The 20,070-nt window shown below is 42.6% G+C and overlaps 1 protein-coding gene across 1 annotated transcript in view; it reads left to right on the top strand.

The window, feature by feature from the left end:
* The window catches only part of cd82b (CD82 molecule b), a 44,843-nt gene extending 27,655 nt beyond the window's left edge, over positions 1–17,188 (top strand). Inside the window, exons 4-9 of the mRNA XM_079501526.1 lie at positions 6,390–6,514; positions 8,135–8,209; positions 13,575–13,673; positions 14,833–15,006; positions 15,189–15,272; positions 17,040–17,188. Coding sequence (XP_079357652.1) covers positions 6,390–6,514; positions 8,135–8,209; positions 13,575–13,673; positions 14,833–15,006; positions 15,189–15,272; positions 17,040–17,117 — 635 coding nt within the window. The 3' untranslated portion in view covers positions 17,118–17,188. The remainder of the gene's footprint in view (positions 1–6,389; positions 6,515–8,134; positions 8,210–13,574; positions 13,674–14,832; positions 15,007–15,188; positions 15,273–17,039) is intronic.
* Positions 17,189–20,070: the final 2,882 nt, after the last annotated feature.

The raw sequence follows: 20,070 nt of genomic DNA, 5'->3' as shown, positions 1-20,070 counted from the left end.
AGGCGGCCATCAAACACAGACGGAACACAGAACATGCGTTTGATACGTGTGTATGAGGCCTGGCTTAGATGATCCAGAGTAGGTGCCAAGGGTGCGTTAAGGGTTGGGAGAGGTGTTAGGTTTAGGTGTGCTGCCCCGTGGGAGGTTAAGGTTAGGGTGAGGGTTTGAGATAGCTTGTAGCAGGACTAATGACTGGTCCGTACTGCACCCGCCTATCTACAAAGTTCACAAAGTTGCGAGCTGGTAGATTCGCCTCTTTTCGTCGAATGTTCCCCCGCTGAAGACGGAGGCTGGTGTTCGAGTGGTTAAAGGTCGAAGTTATTTTCAACCTGTCCTCATGGAAATGAATATTCTCTCGAGTTTCTCCTGTGACATACCCACCGTATCTTAGGGGGAAGGATTTGCGTATTTTCGTACCGTAATGTGACATAAATATAAGGTGCTATATAAAGTAAATGCAGGGGTGCCAACCGTGGATGAAAAGGTTATTTATAGGGGTGTCCCGCGTACTCCCGAGTCCCAGAAAAGGTTTGAGAACCAGCCCCATAGACAGAGCAACAGCATGCATGCTCTCTACTTAAAAGAGGTGGGGCACCAAATACACGCTCCAGACTTTTCAATTATCTTCAAAACAACCGCACCGCCTGTACAGTACCGCCTGTAACCTATAGAGACCCAGCCCTCTGTGCGTGCGCGCGCGCGTGTGTGTGTGTGTGTGTGTGTGTGTGTCCACATGTACATGGGTGTGTGTATGTATACACAGTGACTTCTTGAAATAGACTTTATGTGCTGTTGAAGCAGTAATGTTCACACAGTGTCTGTCTGCATGTATATTATTGTTACTGTCGGGCAGAAACCTCTTATCTCAAAATTCTACAAGGTTGAGCTTTTTTTTTGCTGTTTTTTTGTTTGGTTTAGCTTAGTTTTCTTTTTAAATCCAGTAAAGTTTAGGTTTCCTTCCGACAGAGATGATGTGTCAATGCTGTTGGGCAGGAACCTTGTATCTTCCATATTTCAACATTCATTTTTATTTTATTCATTTTTGTGTGTAAATGAATGCCCTATTTATCATACTACAGTGTCACGCATAAAAGTAGCTACGCGTTGTGACGTAGAATACTGTATTTTTTGGTTATTCGTCTGCCTGCACATGCATGTGTTTCATTCAGGACGTGGTCGGCGACATTTTGAAATAGGGCTAAACAGTCAGTTGAAACGAATGGGAACCGGTGCAGAAGTCATCAAAGGTCAGGGTTTTTGGTGAAAATTCCTAGTTTTCGTTGTTATAGTTTCATTAAACTTTTCAGTTTTTGAACGTCAGTTGACTATTTTGAAGGGCTCGCGCCAAGCGTGTCAGCTCGGTATAAAAAACGTTGGCGCCCTGAAATACCCGTATATGTGAGTGTCGCTCTTCTCTCATAGCTCGTAGCGCGGCACCGAGTGCCGCGCTACGAGCTTGTAGATCTGCTATTTTTTAATAGCTGAAGTGTAACATAATGCTTAAAGGCGAAGTGAAATAAAAAATACGATTTTCACACTTTTAGACCATATCCGTGGTCATCATATGGGCATACCTAACAATGGATGCCAAAAAATGGGCAAATTCTCATTTCTGTGTGTTTTTATTTCAAAAATATTTTTTGAATTACTTCCTGATGACGTGTAAAGATACACATCGATAAAAGCCAATAAAAATGAAGCTCACCAGTTTTATTCCCATGCTTCTTGATTCCTCCTCCACAGCTGGTTTTGATTAAAGAACTACTCTTAATCCAATTCAAGATGACATCCAGACAGTGTTTTACTTGTTTTAAACTTAATCATCACGCTAAAATATGTATATAGGTTGTGTATAGGTTAGAAATAATCCGCTGGCTTTTCCCCATGTCTTTGTTTACAAACGAAATTCACATGCAGGAAGTCACATACTTTGAGACCCCATAGCCTGGAGGGATGCGACGCTCTGATTGGTTCAGAAACTTCAGAACCAGCGTTTCAGGCTGAAACTTCAAAATAAAATGTCCACCATTTCCGTTTCCCTACACCTTTAAAACACCAAAAGGGGTTCCCGCACAGAAATGAATGTGTTAAACTTTTGGCTGCTCGTTTGACCCTCCTGCACGGCTGTGTCTGATGACCCGGTCACTGACGACCACCTGGCGGTGAGTCATCACCACAGCCATGAGAAGGCCATTACATTGTTTCAGCCGCGGCGTTTGTGCAAAGAACACAGTGTTCATTCCAACTTTGCGTGTGTGAATATACGCCATCTGTGAGCACTATGTGGACATGATATCTCATGAAGCACTTTCTGTGGGACACGTACAGCTCCTGAATCAAAGTCCTTTATAACTTAGCTGTGAGCTCTGTACTCTGTAGCCCAGTGTTGTTTTTGGTTTGATTTTAGTTTCTCTCAAAATCATAATAATGTCTCTTGAATTTAGTTTTTGTCACATTTTAGTCACCGACTAAATCTACAGTTGATTTAGTCGACTAAAATGTATTTTGGTGGGCATTGATGCCGTCGTAATGACTGTTTTTACACCTGCTGAAAATAGCCGATCCACAAGCTCACAACGCGTCGCTGCGCGCCGCGTTGTGAGCTTGTAGATCGGCTATTTTTAGCATGCAACCGATTGTAAAATGACTTATACTCTTGTCCACTAGTCCCTTCCTAACATTTTAGTCTAGTTTTTATTTGTTGACGAAATTGTCAATATATTTAGTCTTAGATTTAGTCACCATAGCTTAGTTTTTATTTAGTTTCCATTTAGTGCATGAGGTGATTTCACTCCTCCTTCCGGGTAGGAACAGAGTGAATTCTGGGATGGATTGGGCCCAAACACATGTGCACACGCTGGCCGCTGACTATCATTGCACGCGTTCAAGTATGGAACAGCGTTCACGTATGTAACAGCGTTCATGTGTCATCATGAACGTGCGCAATGATAGTCAACGGACCAGCGCGTTCATGTGTTTGGCCCAGCGCTGCAATACCAAATTCGGCCACTATGTCCATTTCGCCTCAGGGTTTCCTCCGGGTGCCGTCTCTATTAATATATACTCTAAGGCTCTAGCCCCAGGCCTCAGATATATCACACTATCACACAAGGACTCAGGATATATGTGCTCTTATCTCAGGCGGAGCCATGTCATTATTCCCAATGGCCCATTATAACCAACCCTATATCCCTAAACCTTAACCTCTCACTAACATAATGGTTGGAATAGCGGGATGTCAAAATTATTAGCGGACCCCTCGCAGGCTATCTACTCTATCTCAGGATATCTACTCTATCTCAGGATATCTACTCTATCTCAGGCTATCTACTCTATCTCAGGATATCTACTCTATCTCAGGCTATCTACTCTATCTCAGGATATCTACTCTATCTCAGGATATCTACTCTATCTCAGGCTATCTACTCTATCTCAGGATATCTACTCTATCTCAGGATATCTACTCTATCTCAGGCTATCTACTCTATCTCAGGCTATCTACTCTATCTCAGGCTATCTACTCTATCTCAGGCTATCTACTCTATCTCAGGCTATCTACTCTATCTCAGGCTATCTACTATATCTCAGGATATCTACTCTATCTCAGGATATCTACTCTATCTCAGGCTATCTACTCTATCTCAGGATATCTACTCTATCTCAGGATATCTACTCTATCTCAGGCTATCTACTCTATCTCAGGCTAGCTATCTCCTCTCAAAACATCCAAATCTCTCCACAGAGAGACATTAATCTTCCCCTCTGCTTGGGCCTCTCAACTGTGTGTGTGTGTGTGTGTGTGTGTGTGTGTGTGTGTGTGTGTGTGTGTGTGTGTGTGTGTGTGTGTGTGTGTGTGTGTGTGTGTGTGTGTGTGTGTGTGTGTGTGTGTGTGTGTGTGTGTGTGTGTGTGTGTGTGTGTGTGTGTGTGTGTGTGTGTGTGTGTGTGTGTGTGTGTGTGTGTGTGTGTGTGAGAAAACCTCTGAAATGTTCATGGAAGAACATGGAATGTTTCTACGCATGACAATCATATTTCTGGTCTATTGTAGGGGCCTACTACAACACTGTGTACTTGGTGTGTTACTTATTAGTGTCACATAATGTATTTGGTGTACAATACTACTTATTTAAGGTGACGCATTAAACCCCAAAACATAGATGCTTTCCTAGTGGTTAACCACTTAATTATATCGGATATCGATTCGATATTGGCCAAAATGTACATCCCTACCTACAACCATTGCGTTTCTAGATTGTTGTTCAATTGTCTTTTGAAACTTAATTTCTTTTTCTCTTGCGCTTCATAGACCCTATTCTGGCTTTAGGTAGAGGTCTCGTACGGTATAAACCCTTGGGCTTCTTCTTACCTCCTCCTGGCACTGTTGTTGGTATTTTCATTGAAGAGATCTAATGTAGAGCAGTGCTTCCCAAACTCTTTCATGTCAAGGACCTCCAAATTGACACTAATTAGCCCGCAGACCGCCCATTTGAACAGATATTATGCCAGCGACCTCCGTATTTTTATGGCTCTAGCACTGTTTCTCAACCTGTTTAATTTCAAGGACCCCCAGTTTGACATGCATTAGTCTACGGACCCCCATTTCTATCTCTGGGACCACCAATTTATATTGTAAAATCAATGTTAATTTAACTCTGAGAGTGTACAAAATGTAACCTTTAATGCTTAGTATGAGGTATAAAGTACAGCAGCCTTGTGTTCCTAAAACAGAAAGATTGGGTATTGGGTAAGACTGACGTTATGTATCTTTCAGGACCTTCCACTGCTTTGTCTCAACCATTACTATATGGCTCTGGTCTCAGCCACCGCGGTAGATATTTTGACATTCCATTTTTTTTAATGTTGCCACTACTGTTGGAGCAGCCATAAACTACACAGGTTCATCCCAATGTTCTGGGCATCTTTGTAATGTTAGTGTTAGTAAAAAGCAGGTAAAAGAGTAACGTTTGAGGCAGACTAACATCGTCACTTTTCCATTCACTGTAGTATAAGGAGGTGCGGGGAAACCGCAGATATGTCGTCTCCGCCTACAGGAAATACGTTGCCTACGACCATGAGACCCGTTTCTGAATCGGTCTATAAAGCACTGAGCTGTAGGAAATGGGCCTGCTGGTTGTGAAGAGAGAAGTGGAGAAACTATAGGCCACTAGGCCAATATATGTAGACTCTCGTGTCTTATCAAAGCTACGTTGCAGATTAACACGAATGTAGGACAGAGATCATATCGTATCACCGGGGCCAATGCAAAGAACACACAGTATCGGCACGACCTTGAGGAAGAATGCTCTGTTCCAAGTTAATGTGAGGAGAACTTTAAATTTGAGTTCATGGAAGCACAGAGAACACTTCTTTAATTTGTTGGTTAATTAGTTCATCAATTAAGAGAAGAAAACATCTTTAATCTGGACTTGTGCTCCGAACTCACAGTACTCGCAGGTGTTCAGTGAAAACCAACAGCTATATAAGCATTGATTTTCAAGTCAGCTTTTATCTTAGGCAATTATATACAGTAGCGCTTTTCTGCAAAGCATTGTAAACAATGTCATTTCATGTTCACCCATTCACACACATTCACACACTGATGACGGAGGGAACCATGCAAGGCACCAACCTGCTCATCAAGAGCAGTTGGGGGTTCAGTGTCTTGCTCAAGGACACTTCGGCATTTTGGTGCACGGTGGCACAGTCAGTAGTGCTGTCGCCTCACAGCTAAAAGGTCCCGGATTTGATTCCTGCTGGGGACGTTGGGGGGCGTGCTCTCTCCTCTGTGTCCTCAGGGCCCACCCTGGGTGGGGTTGGTGAAAGGGCCTTTCTGTGTTGAGTTTGTTTTGGGGAGTTTTGGGGTGCTAGCCTCTCCTATATACAGGTTTTTTAGTTCAATGTTTGTTTTAAAAACGCCATTGACAATGAAGGGAAAATTCACGTCATCTTGTCCCTAACACAAACATTAAATGCCATTGACAATAAAGAGAATTTAATGTTTGTTTTGTCACCGTTTGTTTTACATCACCATTACATCACCTAATCAACATGAGTTAGACTTTAATATATTAGCGCCCCTCACATTTGTTTTTGTGAGGGTAGGTACCCTCACAAAAACACAAACAAAAAAAACTGATGGAGGGGAAATGAACTATTTGGAACGTGTAATTACAGCTTAGGCAACTGGCACTGGGTGAAGAATGGGTTACAAAATTGTGGGATAAAAAAAAGGTACACAACTAGCAATTAGTGGTGTCTAATGTTGACCTCGTCCTGTGTGTGTGTGTGTGTGTGTGTGTGTGTGTGTGTGTGTGTGTGTGTGTGTGTGTGTGTGTGTGTGTGTGTGTGTGTGTGTGTGTGTGTGCGCGTGTGCGTGTGTGTGTGTGCGCAGAGGAGTCATCCAACACATTGAAGGTAGCGTCCTACATCCTCATCGCAGTAGGATCTCTCTCCATGGCCATGGGATTCTTTGGATGCATCGGAGCCATCTACGAGATCCGCTGTCTTCTGGGCCTGGTCAGCGCACGCACACGCACGCACACACACACACACACACACACACACATTTTAATCATTTATTTATGTCCACCTAAGAGATACAATACAAGGACACAAATATTTACAAGGTGCTGTACAGAGTGCAATCAGCAAATCCCGGACAAATACCCACACTTCACTTTTATAAGAAACAACTAGATTTGCCCGATTGAGCTCTCTTTTATGACTTGTATTTGTATTTTATGCCACACCAGTGTCGCAAAGAAAATAATAGCCCATGTTACACATTGCATTACTGTGCTATATGACCTTACACTGTAAAATGTTATTAATAAAAATAAAAAAATTGCCCTTTTTCTGCCCAATTTAGTCGTTATGCCAATTGATTCCGCCACACACACACACACACATCTTTCTCGTCAATGTTGTATCGTACTGACCAATAGCGGCTCGTGGATTTTAGTGTGCAGCAAAAATGAAGACGATAACATCCTACTATATGTCATCATCACACTGGTTTATTTTGATAGGCCCTGTCCTAGACCAGAGGTTCCCAAACTGTTTCATGTCAAGGACCCCCAAAATGTACACTAATTATCCCCCCATTTGAAAAGACCCTCCATAAGAGAAGATTTTTACAGCTCTAGCAGTGATTTTCAACCAGTTTAAACGCTGCTGTGGGGCTCAACCATTATATATACGGACTATACATGGTACAGAGCTGTGTTTGCAGCCAATTGTGTTTGTATATAGATGCTGGACGAAGCCGAAAGCACTGCGGTGGTTTAAACCCACAACCTCAGTTTTGTTTAGTTTTCGCCCACGTTTTCCCGTCAGTCGAGATGGATGAGATGACTTTGCCTGCCGTCATCTTGACCAATCATAACCATTGTTATTGTGTGTGTATTTGTTTGAACTGCATTCAGTCAGTCCGGTTTCGTCATTTTGCACCAGGACCAGTTTAATGCAAATTAATTTGCATAATATCCTCCCAGCAGCCTGGGTGAACGTGAACGGACACACTTAACGAAGGCTCTTTGTTAGGGGTGTGTGTGTGTGCGTGTGTGTGTGCGTGCGTGCGTGCGTGCGTGCGTGCGTGCGTGCGTGCGTGCGTGCGTGCGTGCGTGCGTGCGACAGATTCCAATCCTCTGCTACTAAAGGGTTAACAGAAGAACCACTCTGACCTACTTACCCCTAATGACTGTGACCTACTGCCACACACACACAGAGAGACACACACACACACACACACAGACAAACACACACACACACACACACACACACAGACAAACACACACACACACACACACACACACAGACAAACACACAGACACACAGACAAACACACGCACAGTGTAAACTCCTACATGTTTAGCGGGGCGTTCCTGCACTGATGATTTAGTTTGGTTAAAACATTAATTTGAGGAACTAAACCGGAATCGGTTACAGACCTGAAAGGGTCCATTTGGTTCCATGTGTACACTCTCAGAGTTAGAGACCTGTAAGGGTCCATTTGGTTCCATTTGTACACTCTCAGAGTGTACCGGTATGTCATTTTAAGCAGCACAACTGGTGACTTGCTCTGTTGCTCTCCGTTGATTAGTAAAATCTCACGTTTATTGTATGTATTCTTCACAGTATTTCACGTGTTTGCTGCTCATCCTCATCGCTCAGGTCACTGCTGGAGTCATGGTGTACTTCCAGAGAGACAGGGTGAGTCACCTGTCTGTCTGTCTGTCTGTCTGTCTGTCTGTCTGTCTGTCTGTCTGTCTGTCTGTCTGTCTGTCTGTCTGTCTGTCTGTCTGTCTGTCTGTCTGTCTGTCTGTCTGTCTGTCATTATGATGGTCCATAGAGTAGACTACACAACATGCACGCACGCGCACATATAAACACACACAGCTGTTACCATCTTCCTCCGCTCGTTAACAGCTGTGTGTGTGTGTGTGTGTGTGTGTGTGTGTGTGTGTGTGTGTGTGTGTGTGTGTGTGTGTGTGTGTGTGTGTGTGTGTGTGTGTGTGTGTGTGTGTGTGTGTGTGTGTGTGTGTGTGTGTGTGTGTGTGTGTGTGTGTGCGTGTGTGCGTGTGGAAAGTGAGACAAGAAACAAGTGGCCTTTAGAACCTCTCGGAGGAACTAACATTAGAGACACATGTCTCTGATCATGATCTGCTCTCACTGCGTGCGTGTGTGCGTGTGTGCATGCGTGTGCGTGCATGCGTGTGTGTGCGTGCGTGCGTGGTCTGTGTAGAACTGTAGTCCCATTTCTCTAGAAGGTGTGATACTCATTTCCTGTTCCGTTTCCCCATGTGGACTTGTTTGATTGGCTCAGCACTAGCACATTTGACACCTTCATGTGTGCTGGCGAGCCAATGAAACAAAGCTATCTGCTGTGGAGCCAATCAAATTAAGTGATGGGAAAATTGAACAGGAAAGACATTAGATGTAAACAGTGGTGTAAAGTAACTAAGTACATTTACTTACAGGTGGTGTAGTACTGTAAGTGATATTTTCTTTCCCCCTAAAAACGGTGAAAGCTCCATATTGTGTTAGTAATCATTGCCATCCATACAGTGTTGTTTTTGGCAGCAAATTTAGATTTGAGCATTTTGGCGGGCCATGATGCCGTCGTAATGACTGATGTTACACAGCGCTGCGACGCATTGTGAGCTTGTAGATCGGCTATTTTCAGCATGCAACCAAGTTTAAAATGACTTGTCTTTTACTTTTACTGGATTGTCAACTAGTCCCTTCCTAACATTTTAGTCTGGTTTTTATTTCAAGGTCAAGGTTCAAGGTTTCTTTATTTTGTCTCCCGAAGGAGAAATTTGTCTTGGACCCCAAGGACCCGCCCTGCAGCATACAGATACAATACAATACAATACAATACAATACAATACAATACAATACAATACAATACAATACAATACAATACAATACAATACAATACAATACAATACAATACAACAAAGGCACACAGTGACCCGTAATACATTTAAATACCACACACCACCATACCTAGTGCAAAAGAGGGGAAGAACATCACCTCAAAATCTTCGACCCCTACCCTGTCTGCCCTCTGCAAGGACTCTGTTAAGGAGTGTGATTGACAGAGGGACAAAGGAATGCTTGTACCTATTATATTTGCACGCATGGACCTCGTACCTCCTACCTGATGGCATTAGCCGATACTCAGGGTATAGTACATGGGAGGGGTCAGACACAATTCTTAACCTGTCCAATGGTGGCCTGCTCAAAGATGACCTGGGGGGTGATCGGAGGTGTAGACATACCCATGATCTTCCCTGCCATTTTGGCTAATCCAAGGATCTCAGATTTGTATTTTACAGTTAGGTTTCCAAACCAACTGGTGATACCATACCTTAGAATTGACTCTATAGAAGATCAGCATTATGTTTCTACTTACACCAAAAAGTCTGAGCCTACGGAGAAAATGAAGGCGCTGGTGTATTTTTGCACATATACTTGTCACATGGTGTGTGCCAGCTCATATCACAATCCATGTGCACTCCTAGATATTTATAGGAGTGCACATGGATTGTGATATGAGCTTGTGATATAGGATTGATGTCATGACCATGTATGGTGATCGTGGTGCGGTCACCTATTTGTTGACGAAATTGTCAATATATTTAGTCTTAGTTTTACTCATCATAGCTTAGTTTTAATTTAGTTTACATTTAGTTTTTGTCAGTGAAAAAAGGTATAGTCGACAAACAGTTTTCTCCATAGTTTCGTAATCATCACTGCATCCACATTGTGATAGTAATCATCATTGCATCCACATTGTGATCGTAATCATCATTGCATCCACATTGTGATAGTAATCATCATTGCATCCACATTGTGATAGTAATCATCATTGCATCCACATTGTGATAGTAATCATCATTGCCATCCATAGCGTGTTTGTTCACAGCGGTCTCCCCATTTCTCCAGCTCTTTAACCTGTTTAGGCCTGACGTCGAAATTTAAAAAATGTCTTCTAAATCCTTACAGTTTGCTGAAATACCTATGTTTCTATATCAGTGGTGCTCAATATTTCATGTCAAGGACCCCAAACATTATATGTAATTGGCCACCGACCCCCATCTGAAAATATTTTGTTCCAGGAACCCCTCAGAAGCAAAGATTTGAGTTAAAAACATTTGCTCTGAAAGAATATATATTCAAAGATACATTCTCAAGATTTTTCAAAAATAGCAGATCTACAAGCTCGGGGGCTTGTAGATCTGCTATTTTTCAATAGCTATATAACATAATGCTTAAAACACCAAAAGGGGTTCCCGCCCAGAATGGCTTAATAAACTGAACATCTTCAAGTGGGTTGCCAATTTCAGCCATAAATACGTGTTTTATTATTATAGGTTAAACATAAAGTCAATCAAACCAGTCCCACTTTTTAACAGCACATTAATGCAATAATAATTACAATCCAATAGAGCGTTGCAGTCCCGCCCACCGAAGACAGGCCCGGAAGATAATTTCCCATTCATTTTTTTTCCCATAGACGTTTCAAAAAGTATATATTTAAAGATCTTTTTAAACCTCGGACAAAGCCAACGCTCGTTGTGACAAATCATGACAATAAACACAACATTTCAGGCCAATCAAATAATTAGAAAGAAGAACAAAAGGGCAGGGTACAACACTTTTATTTTTCTCCTTATTTCTAATAATTTGATCGACAATGATTTGTCACAACAAGAGTTGGCTTTGTCCGAGGCTTAAATGTCTTTAAATAAATACTTTTTGAAAAGTCTATAGGGAAACTGAATGGGGAATTCTCTTCGTCATGAAAGGGGGCAGGACTGAAATGCTCTATTGTATATGATTTTCAATTGGACAATTCTGCATAATCAAGCAATTAATTTGTCTGAGATGCTGGCACAAATCATTCTGTGGTGAAACGCCACCACCTACTGGCCACAGGCGCACACTGCAGCAGTAGAACGTACACTACGTACACCTGATGAAGAATATAATTTCTACTGTGTGTGTGTGTGTGTGTGTGTGTGTGTGTGTGTGTGTGTGTGTGTGTGTGTGTGTGTGTGTGTGTGTGTGTGTGTGTGTGTGTGTGTGTGTGTGTGTGTGTGTGTGTGTGTGTGTGTGTGTGTGTGTGTGTGTGTGTGTGTGTGTGTGTGTGAACATATACTTTTGACGGCTAAATGTCCCTACAACTATAGTAGAATGGTTGGTTTATGGTTTCAAAATATTTTTTCGAGATGCGTTTACAATGAGGGAAAGGTTGGGGTTATGTTTTGGATTAGGCATTTCGAAGTTAGGGATCAGAGTTATGCCTGATAGTGCCTTGTAGAGATAATATGCTATACCTTTCAGCTTTAGGCTCATGGTTAAAATTGCCACCATTTATTTTTGTATGACCTCAAGTATAGTTGTGTGTGTGTGTGTGTGTGTGTGTGTGTGTGTGTGTGTGTGTGTGTGTGTGTGTGTGTGTGTGTGTGTGTGTGTGTGTGTGTGTGTGTGTGTGTGTGTGTGTGTGTGTGTGTGTGTTGCTAAGGTTAACCACAGGGCAGGGTGGTGCCCTTTCCCAGATCAGGGCGAGGCTTCTGTTACTAAGCTGCGCACATACACACACACACACACAGTAGTTGTGCAACATGTGCGTTTCAGACCAGGTTGGGGTTTTCTGCCTGTAGTACAAACCTCAGTTGCAAACCGAGGGGGGGGGAGGAGAGAGAGAGAGAGAGAGAGTCTAATAACACGTCCATGTTACTGTACTTGTATAGTAGCAGTGTAATAATTCTATTAAATGTATTGTAGGGGGGGGGGGGGGGGGGAGAGAGAGAGAGAGAGTCCAATAACACGTCCATGTTACTGTACTTGTATAGTAGCAGTGTAATAATTCTATTAAATGTATTGTAGGGGGGGAGAGAGAGAGAGAGTCCAATAACACGTAACACGTTACTGTACTTGTATAGTAGCAGTGTAATAATTCTATTAAATGTATTGTAGGGGGGGGGGGGGAGAGAGAGTCCAATAACACGTAACATGTTACTGTACTTGTATAGTAGCAGTGTAATAATTATATTAAATGTATTGTAGGGGGGGGGGAGAGAGAGAGAGAGAGTCCAATAACACGTCCATGTTACTGTACTTGTATAGTAGCAGTACAGTAGAATCAGAGAAATAGACATTGTGACAGTGTTGATTTCGTCAACTAAAACTAAGACGAAAAATGTTCGTCGACTACCCTTTTTCACTGACGAAAACTAAATGGAAACTACATGAAAACTAAGCTACGATGACTAAAACTAAGAGTAAATATATTGACGATTTCGTCAACAAATGAAAACTAGACTAAAATGTTAGGAAGGGACTAGTGGACAAGAGATCCAGTATAGGTCATTTTACACTTGGTTGCATGCTGAAAATAGCAGATCTACAAGCTCACAACGCGTTGCGACGCGTTGTGAGCTTGTAGATCTGCTATTTTCAGCAAGTGTAAAATCAGTCGTTACGACGGCATCAAGGCCCACCTAAATACATTTTAGTCGACTAAATCAGCCATAGATTTAGTCGAATAAAATCTTATGATATTTAGTTGACTAAAACTAGACTAACACTAAGACATTCCTGGTGACTGAAATGTGACTAGGAAAGGAAAACTATTCGAAAGACTATGACTAAAACTAAAATAAAGAATTGCTGCCAAAAACAACACTGCGTTGTGAGGACTGTTGTCCTGGTGCTCACAACAAGAGAAAAGGTTGTTTTATGGCTGGAAAAAATATGTTTAGAGGTTTACAATTAGAAAAAAAAAGATTCAGATTGGGGTTAGGGTTAGGAATTGAGTAGTTCTGTTTAGGGATTAGAGATAGATTTATACCTGATTTACATTTGGTGTAATGCAGATTTAGGGTCATTGGTTTAAAAAAGAAAAATGCATTCATAGAATCTGTAATAAAGGTGTGTGTGTGTGTGTGTGTGTGTGTGTGTGTGTGTGTGTGTGTGTGTGTGTGTGTGTGTGTGTGTGTGTGTGTGTGTGTGTGTGTGTGTGTGTGTGTGTGTGTGTGTGTGTGTGTGTGTGTGTGTGTTACAGTTAAAACACGAGATGTCCAACATCATAAAGGACATGCTGGTGAACTACACTGGCGTCAACAGAACCACTGAACACACCTGGGACTACATCCAGAGAAAGGTGAGTGTAGAAAAATAACCCCCTTCGGCGATGATGACACACCCCGGCTTACGCCTCAGTGTTTAGTCATCCTGCGGGCAGGATTTCTCGACAACTACCGCCGCGTCATACATGATTATCCCTTGCATAATCATCATCATCATCTCCGTTCATAATAATGACACAACGACCACTGATTCACCAGGCTGAGACAGGCTGCATCCCACATGTCCTTCAGACGGAAGCTTGTAGACCCCATATATTATGAGGGAAATGTTTTGGTGACGAGAAAGAAGGGTTGTCCGCACACTGCATATCAGCTCCCAGGAAACTTTTATTGAATAAGCTCCCAGGTATTGAATAACAATAACGTTTTCGACCCTTCCCGGGTCTTCGTCAGGTATACGAGTACAAAACATCAAGTAGGCGTAGTATATACAACAGCATATGGGGCAGGTCGACAAGGAGCAAGCCGTTTTACAATGAAGGAAATTAAGCAAGACACACCCACCGCATCTGAAAGGATAGGCCTGCATTAGCATAAAGGGCACTAATACTAACTAAGACCAACTCTTCACCCCACGCCTCCATATATGCTCATGCCTTGTGACATCCCTGATGTCATCAACATTGGCCAGCAACTCTGCATCTGACCTCAAACCCTTACATTCCATATGTTGATCCTTCCCCATCCGTCCTTCCTCTTCGATGTCTCCCTTTTGACTGATACCTGTCCATTTAAACTCGGGCCCGCCCCAAAGTTATTAGTGCAGCCGCGCCCGGCAGCCGGCGACAACTAGAATAGACTTCTCAACAAGCCCGAAAATTAAGACCAAGCCCTACCTAGGCCCTCATCAAACCCTTTACACTCAAGACACTTCCCCCCACTGCCACCATATCTCCATATATGGAGCTGACCTGTCTACACTCAAGACACACTCCATATATGGCCTATACAGAATTAATTCCATATGTTGATCTGAATCCCCCAGGCCAAAGCACCAGCGCTCGGCCAGCAGTCTGCGGTCACCCTTTAGGGCGAGGTCGCTTCTCGCCCACAGGCGTCTTACTGGTTATTATTATTTTGTGTGCTGTCACGCTCGTTAGAGCATGGCTTATTCAATCAGATTGCTTCGTCGGAACTACCCGTTGTATAATGTGATACGAACGGTCTGAACAGATGCAGTGCTGTGGCTGGACCGGGCCGGGCAACTGGTCAGACAACACTGCCATCAAGAACAGCTCTCAGATCTTCTACGCGTGTTCGTGTCGAAACGTGAGTCTGCCTGGAACCGACGTGAGGGAGACCGGCCTGTGTGAGCACCTGTCACCAGATGTCCCTGTTTATGACACGGTAGGTAACGCACACACACGCACGCACGCGCACACACACACAGTAACTGTATGACATTATAGTTAGAAGCATTTTTAAAACACATTTATAGCTTATTGTTACAGTTGGCATGCTCTGTGTGCACAGTCCTTAACTGTAACAAGTCTCTCTCTCTCTCTCTCTCTCTCTCTCCCCCTCCCCAGGGATGTATGCACAGTGTGGAAGGCTGGCTGTTGGAGAACTGTGGAGTTATTCTGGGTATCTGTGCAAGTGTAGCTGTCATAGAGGTACGTGTGTGTGTGTGCGTGTGCGTGTGCGTGTGCGCGTGCGCGTGTGCGTCTGTCTGTCTGTCTTGGGTCAGGATTAAGAAGGCGTTTTTCTAATCAGCCTCGGTCTAAATGGGTTAAGGTAAATAAACAAGAGCCAGAGAGTACAGTCCTCTGGCTCCCTCTAGTGCGTGTTCCCTGTATTTCACCCCAACCAGAGCAACAATACACAGTGAAGTAGCAAATCACTCGTTTCTACATCACTCCGGGCAGCGCACCACCCGCGCCTCCGCCTCCCAGTTCTTCTGCCCCTTTTTCCATACGGTTGTCACGTTTTTTTCCTTTTACTTTATACCTGATGTAACCAAGTCTTAGTGGTTTTTTGGCTTATTTTTGAGTGGTGCAACCACTCCAAGGAACAGCAATGTCCGTGTTAACCTACCTATGTGACTATGAGTAGCAGTAGGGGTAAAAGTGGCGCTGTTGTGCCAGAAACAGAGAGAGAGAGATAGTGCTGCACTGTTGCCTGCTAATGAGAGAGAGGGGGGGGGGGGGGGGGGGGTGGCAGGGGGAGAGGGGAGTTGCACCACTCAGTTCACACGGGTGTGATTTTTGTGTATTGGTAACTGCGGTTGCTCTAAAGCCAACTCCACATTGCACAAATTCGTTCACGATTTTGCATCGGCAGCTTGTCGGCAGGAGACTCCCGACGACAAGCTCCCGTCACTTGCCGACGCGTCTGAACCCGTTGATGAAGAACCGAACATGTTGGGTCGGCTGTAGAGATGTCCCGATACTGTATCGGGATCGGATCGGAAGCGAAAAAAATGTATCGGGACATCCCTAGTCGGCTGGTCACCCTTGGTAGCCGACGCTATCCGTGTTGTAGTGATAAGGGGCGTAAATACTCCACTGTAGAGAGTGGTTCTCTACCGTCTGCTCGTCTGACTCGTCATGTATCAGTGATGACTACTCGTGCAGTGTGAACTAGATACCATAATTATTCTCAATGTCAACTCTCAATTCATTATACCATTTGATCAACTCCAAAGCTATAGCGGGAAACAAATGTTGTGTGTTTTGTTTAGTTTAGTTTTGCGGGTGCGATGCACTGAGAGGCTCCAGTTTGGTGACAAGCTAGCTTGCCAGATTCTGTGAGTGAAACAAGCGACCAGGTCTATGAAAACAAGCCCAAAAGAAGCAACCGGTTTCACCACTTGAGCCCTATTACATCTGCAATTTTCAAAAGGAATCATGAAAGCAAGCCAAAATAAGCAACTACACTTTGGAAATAAGCCCAAACTAAAGTAACGGGCAACTATAAATATGTTGCTATGTTACAGGAAAACTAGCCCAAAATGCTTTTTGCAATTTGCATGGGGGAAAATAATGTTTCGTCGGGCGACTGGTTTTGTGCCGATTCAAAAATGTCTGTTGCAATCTGACAGTTTTAAGTAGTCTTTGACTGGTCTGAAATGAAATGAAATGATTACTATATTTACCCAGGGTATCTGGGCTAAGCTCAAGAACTTGTTTCCAGCCAGGCCCTGCTCATAGAACATTTCATCGTAGTGGTTCAATGCCTTGTTCAAGGGCACTTCAGCGGTGGTAATTTTAACGTGTCGGACCGCTGATTCGAACTGGCGACCTTCCGGTATGAAGACCGCTCCGCAATCCGTTCGGCCACCGCTGCCCAAGTTTGCTTGGTGTGGAGTCACCTTTAGTCTCAACTCGATCAAGGTGTCAGACAGGCTAATCATGAAATGTGTGTGTGTGTGTGTCTTTCAGCTGCTGGGAATGATCCTGTCCATGTGTCTGTGTAAGAGCATCGTTCTGGAAGATTACACCAAGGTCCCCAAATACTGAACACACACGCACGCACGCACGTACACACACACACACACACACACGAGCGCCAGTCAGAGGACAACGTTGTTCTTCTCATCCCTCGTTTTCATCATCATTTTCATGATCTGTGTGTGGCTTGAAGCCACATGCCTATAGCCAATCTACAAGCTCACAACGCATGGTGCGGACGCCATGCGTTGTGAACTTGTAGATCTGTTATCTTTGACGAAGCATATTAAATTAATTTTGAGGTTTTTCCTCTTCTGTTTGTTGTTTGTTCTTATTGACTATTTGTCATTTGACTATTTTTTTTATAAATATATCTGATGTTTTATTATATTGTTATATATATATACAGTAGCCTACGTGAAGGGAGTTGTTGCCCTTAAAAGAATAGTTCACCCAAATAAACTCTTGAATTATTATTTTTTATTTTTTTGTTTTTGTTTTTTGTTTTTGCCGGATTGGATTATTGGCTCAGGAATGCAACGGGAACAAAAAGAATAGGTGAAGTATTCCTTTAATGTGCTTCAATAGCAGTGTGACATGCTGGAGGTGCTTTATTTCCTTTATGGTGCTGTTTATTCTTGCTCAATTCATTCCATTTGTTTCTGTTAATGTTGTTTTTATTTTTGTTTGTTCTATTTTCATTCCCACTGTCACATCGTCCTGTTGGCACTGTTTTCTGCCAAATCTGAAAAAAGAAAAAAAAGCCTTTTTGTTTGTTTTAAAGGCATTTGTGTCTGTCTGTCTGTCTGTCTGTCTGTCTGTCTGTCTGTCTGTCTGTCTGTCTGTCTGTCTGTCTGTCTGTCTGTCTGTCTGTCTGTCTGTCTGTCCTCAGCATTTCATTTGCATGCTGAGGTTACATCAGCACTTCATTTGCATTTCCTGTTGTATTAGTTAATAGTTCAGAGGAGTTGAATTTTAACGATAATATTTTTATTATTGTGTTTGGTCTATTTGAGGGAAAAAAAATATTCAGCTGCCAAATGAACACATTAATTTAAATTAAATATGTAGATGATATTAATCTATAGATTTTATAACTTAAATATTTAGATGAAGGTTTTTTTTACTTGTTTTACTTGCGTTTCTAAAATGTTTTTACATACAAAACAATTGTATTTTGTAAGAAGAAAAGAAAGGGTTCCAATGTTGTTGTTTCTTTGCTTTTTTTTGTGTAAAAGAAAGTGAGAATAAAGTAAATTGTTACAAAATAAAGTAAATCCACAAGAATCTGCATTTAATTTCATTATCTGTGTGACTGCAACATAATGTCAGACTAATGATCCGTCGGAATTACGTGCGGATCCCACAGATGGATGGATGGATAGATAGATTCTACCAAACTACATTATCTGTCCTGGAACTGTTGCAGTGAACATAACTTGTATAATCCAACAAATATATGTTAACGATTTTAAGCTTGTTTTATGTGTCAGGCCCTGTCATAGTGTCGTGTCGTGCAGGCCCTGACACTTCAGCTTGTGCTCAACCACAATTTACAATTTACAATTTAGGCATTTAGCAGACGCTCTTAATCCAGAGCGATTTACATTAAGCAAGAACAAAAGCATGGGAATACATCACATATATAAAAAGCATTTATCAAGAAACATGCGTAAGCTAAGAACGTAGCTAGAACATATCTATATAATGACACTGTACATATAAACTATACATATATACTACACTATGCTGTACATATATACTATGAAGTGCTATGACTACATACAATGCAATTATTGTGCTGTCTACATAACATGCTATAAGTCTGTATCAAATGCTATCTAAGTCTAAAAAGTGCTGTCTAAGGGGGTAGGGTAAGTGCTATGGGCCATGGTGGAGTCTGAAAAGGTGGGTTTTCAGACTACGGCGGAAGATTGGGAGTGATGCTGCAGTTCTGACTGCGACGGGGAGTGCATTCCACAGTTTTGGAGCCAGAAGGGACCACAAGCTGAACACAGTTTTGGAGCCAGAAGGGACCACAAGCTGGGGGGTGCATTCCACAGTTTTGGAGCCAGAAGGGACCAGAGACCAGGGACCAGAAGGGACCACAAGCTGAACAATCCAGTTAAAAGTCCAGACTGTCGGGCCCCTCAGTCAGGACACACCTGTCACGGGAATTCATAATAAACTTTATTTACAGTTGGGTGCCACCGATATTGTCCCTTATCATTTGACCCATTTAGGCCTGACCTCAAAATTTTAAAAAATCCTTCTAAATCCTCCAGTTTTCTGAAATAAATATTTTCACGATTTTTCAAAAAATAGCAGACCTACAAGCTCGTAGCGCGCCACTCGGTGGCGCGCTATGAGCTTGTAGATCTGCTATTTTGCAATAGCTAAATTATAACAATGTTTAAAACACCAAAAGGGGTTCCCGCCCAAAATGGGTTAACTGTCCTTTTGCGCAGATCACGCAAACCTCAGCAAAAAGAAAAGGACAATATCGATGGCCTCCAACTGTATATAGCACCTTTCAAAACTGTTCCAAAGTAATTTACAAATGAACATACAAATCGATTAAAAACAATTAAAAAAACAATGTAGATAAATACACTGACTGCACAATGCACATGTAAAACAGGTGTATTAAAATCAGGAGGAATGGGCATTTTTTTAAGCAAATCTATACGAGTTTTAAGGAGGGATTTAACACGGGGGATAGACTCTGTGAGCCTGATCTCCAGGGGCAGAGCGTTCCAAAGAGTTTGAGCCTCATGGTAGCCAAAGCCTGGTCTTCTTTTGTTTGGACATACACTTTGGCATGTCCGGCAGTGCTTTATCGGAGCATCTCCGTCTACGTGTTAGGACATATAGGCTATAAGGGTATAGTAGGTTCAAGATATAGGCCTACAGACGGACAGCTGGGAGCAAAACCCAACCTGTATTAGTGAGTAAGATTTAGATAGATCAATTCTAAACATGGGATGCTACAACAGCACGTGAGATATGATCTTTAACCATC

This window comes from Electrona antarctica (assembly GCF_951216825.1).
Source record: "Electrona antarctica genome assembly, chromosome: 5".
Lineage (NCBI taxonomy): Eukaryota > Metazoa > Chordata > Actinopteri > Myctophiformes > Myctophidae > Electrona > Electrona antarctica.
Note: the sequence above shows the minus strand (reverse complement) of the source record. Positions and strands in the feature narration are given on the sequence as shown.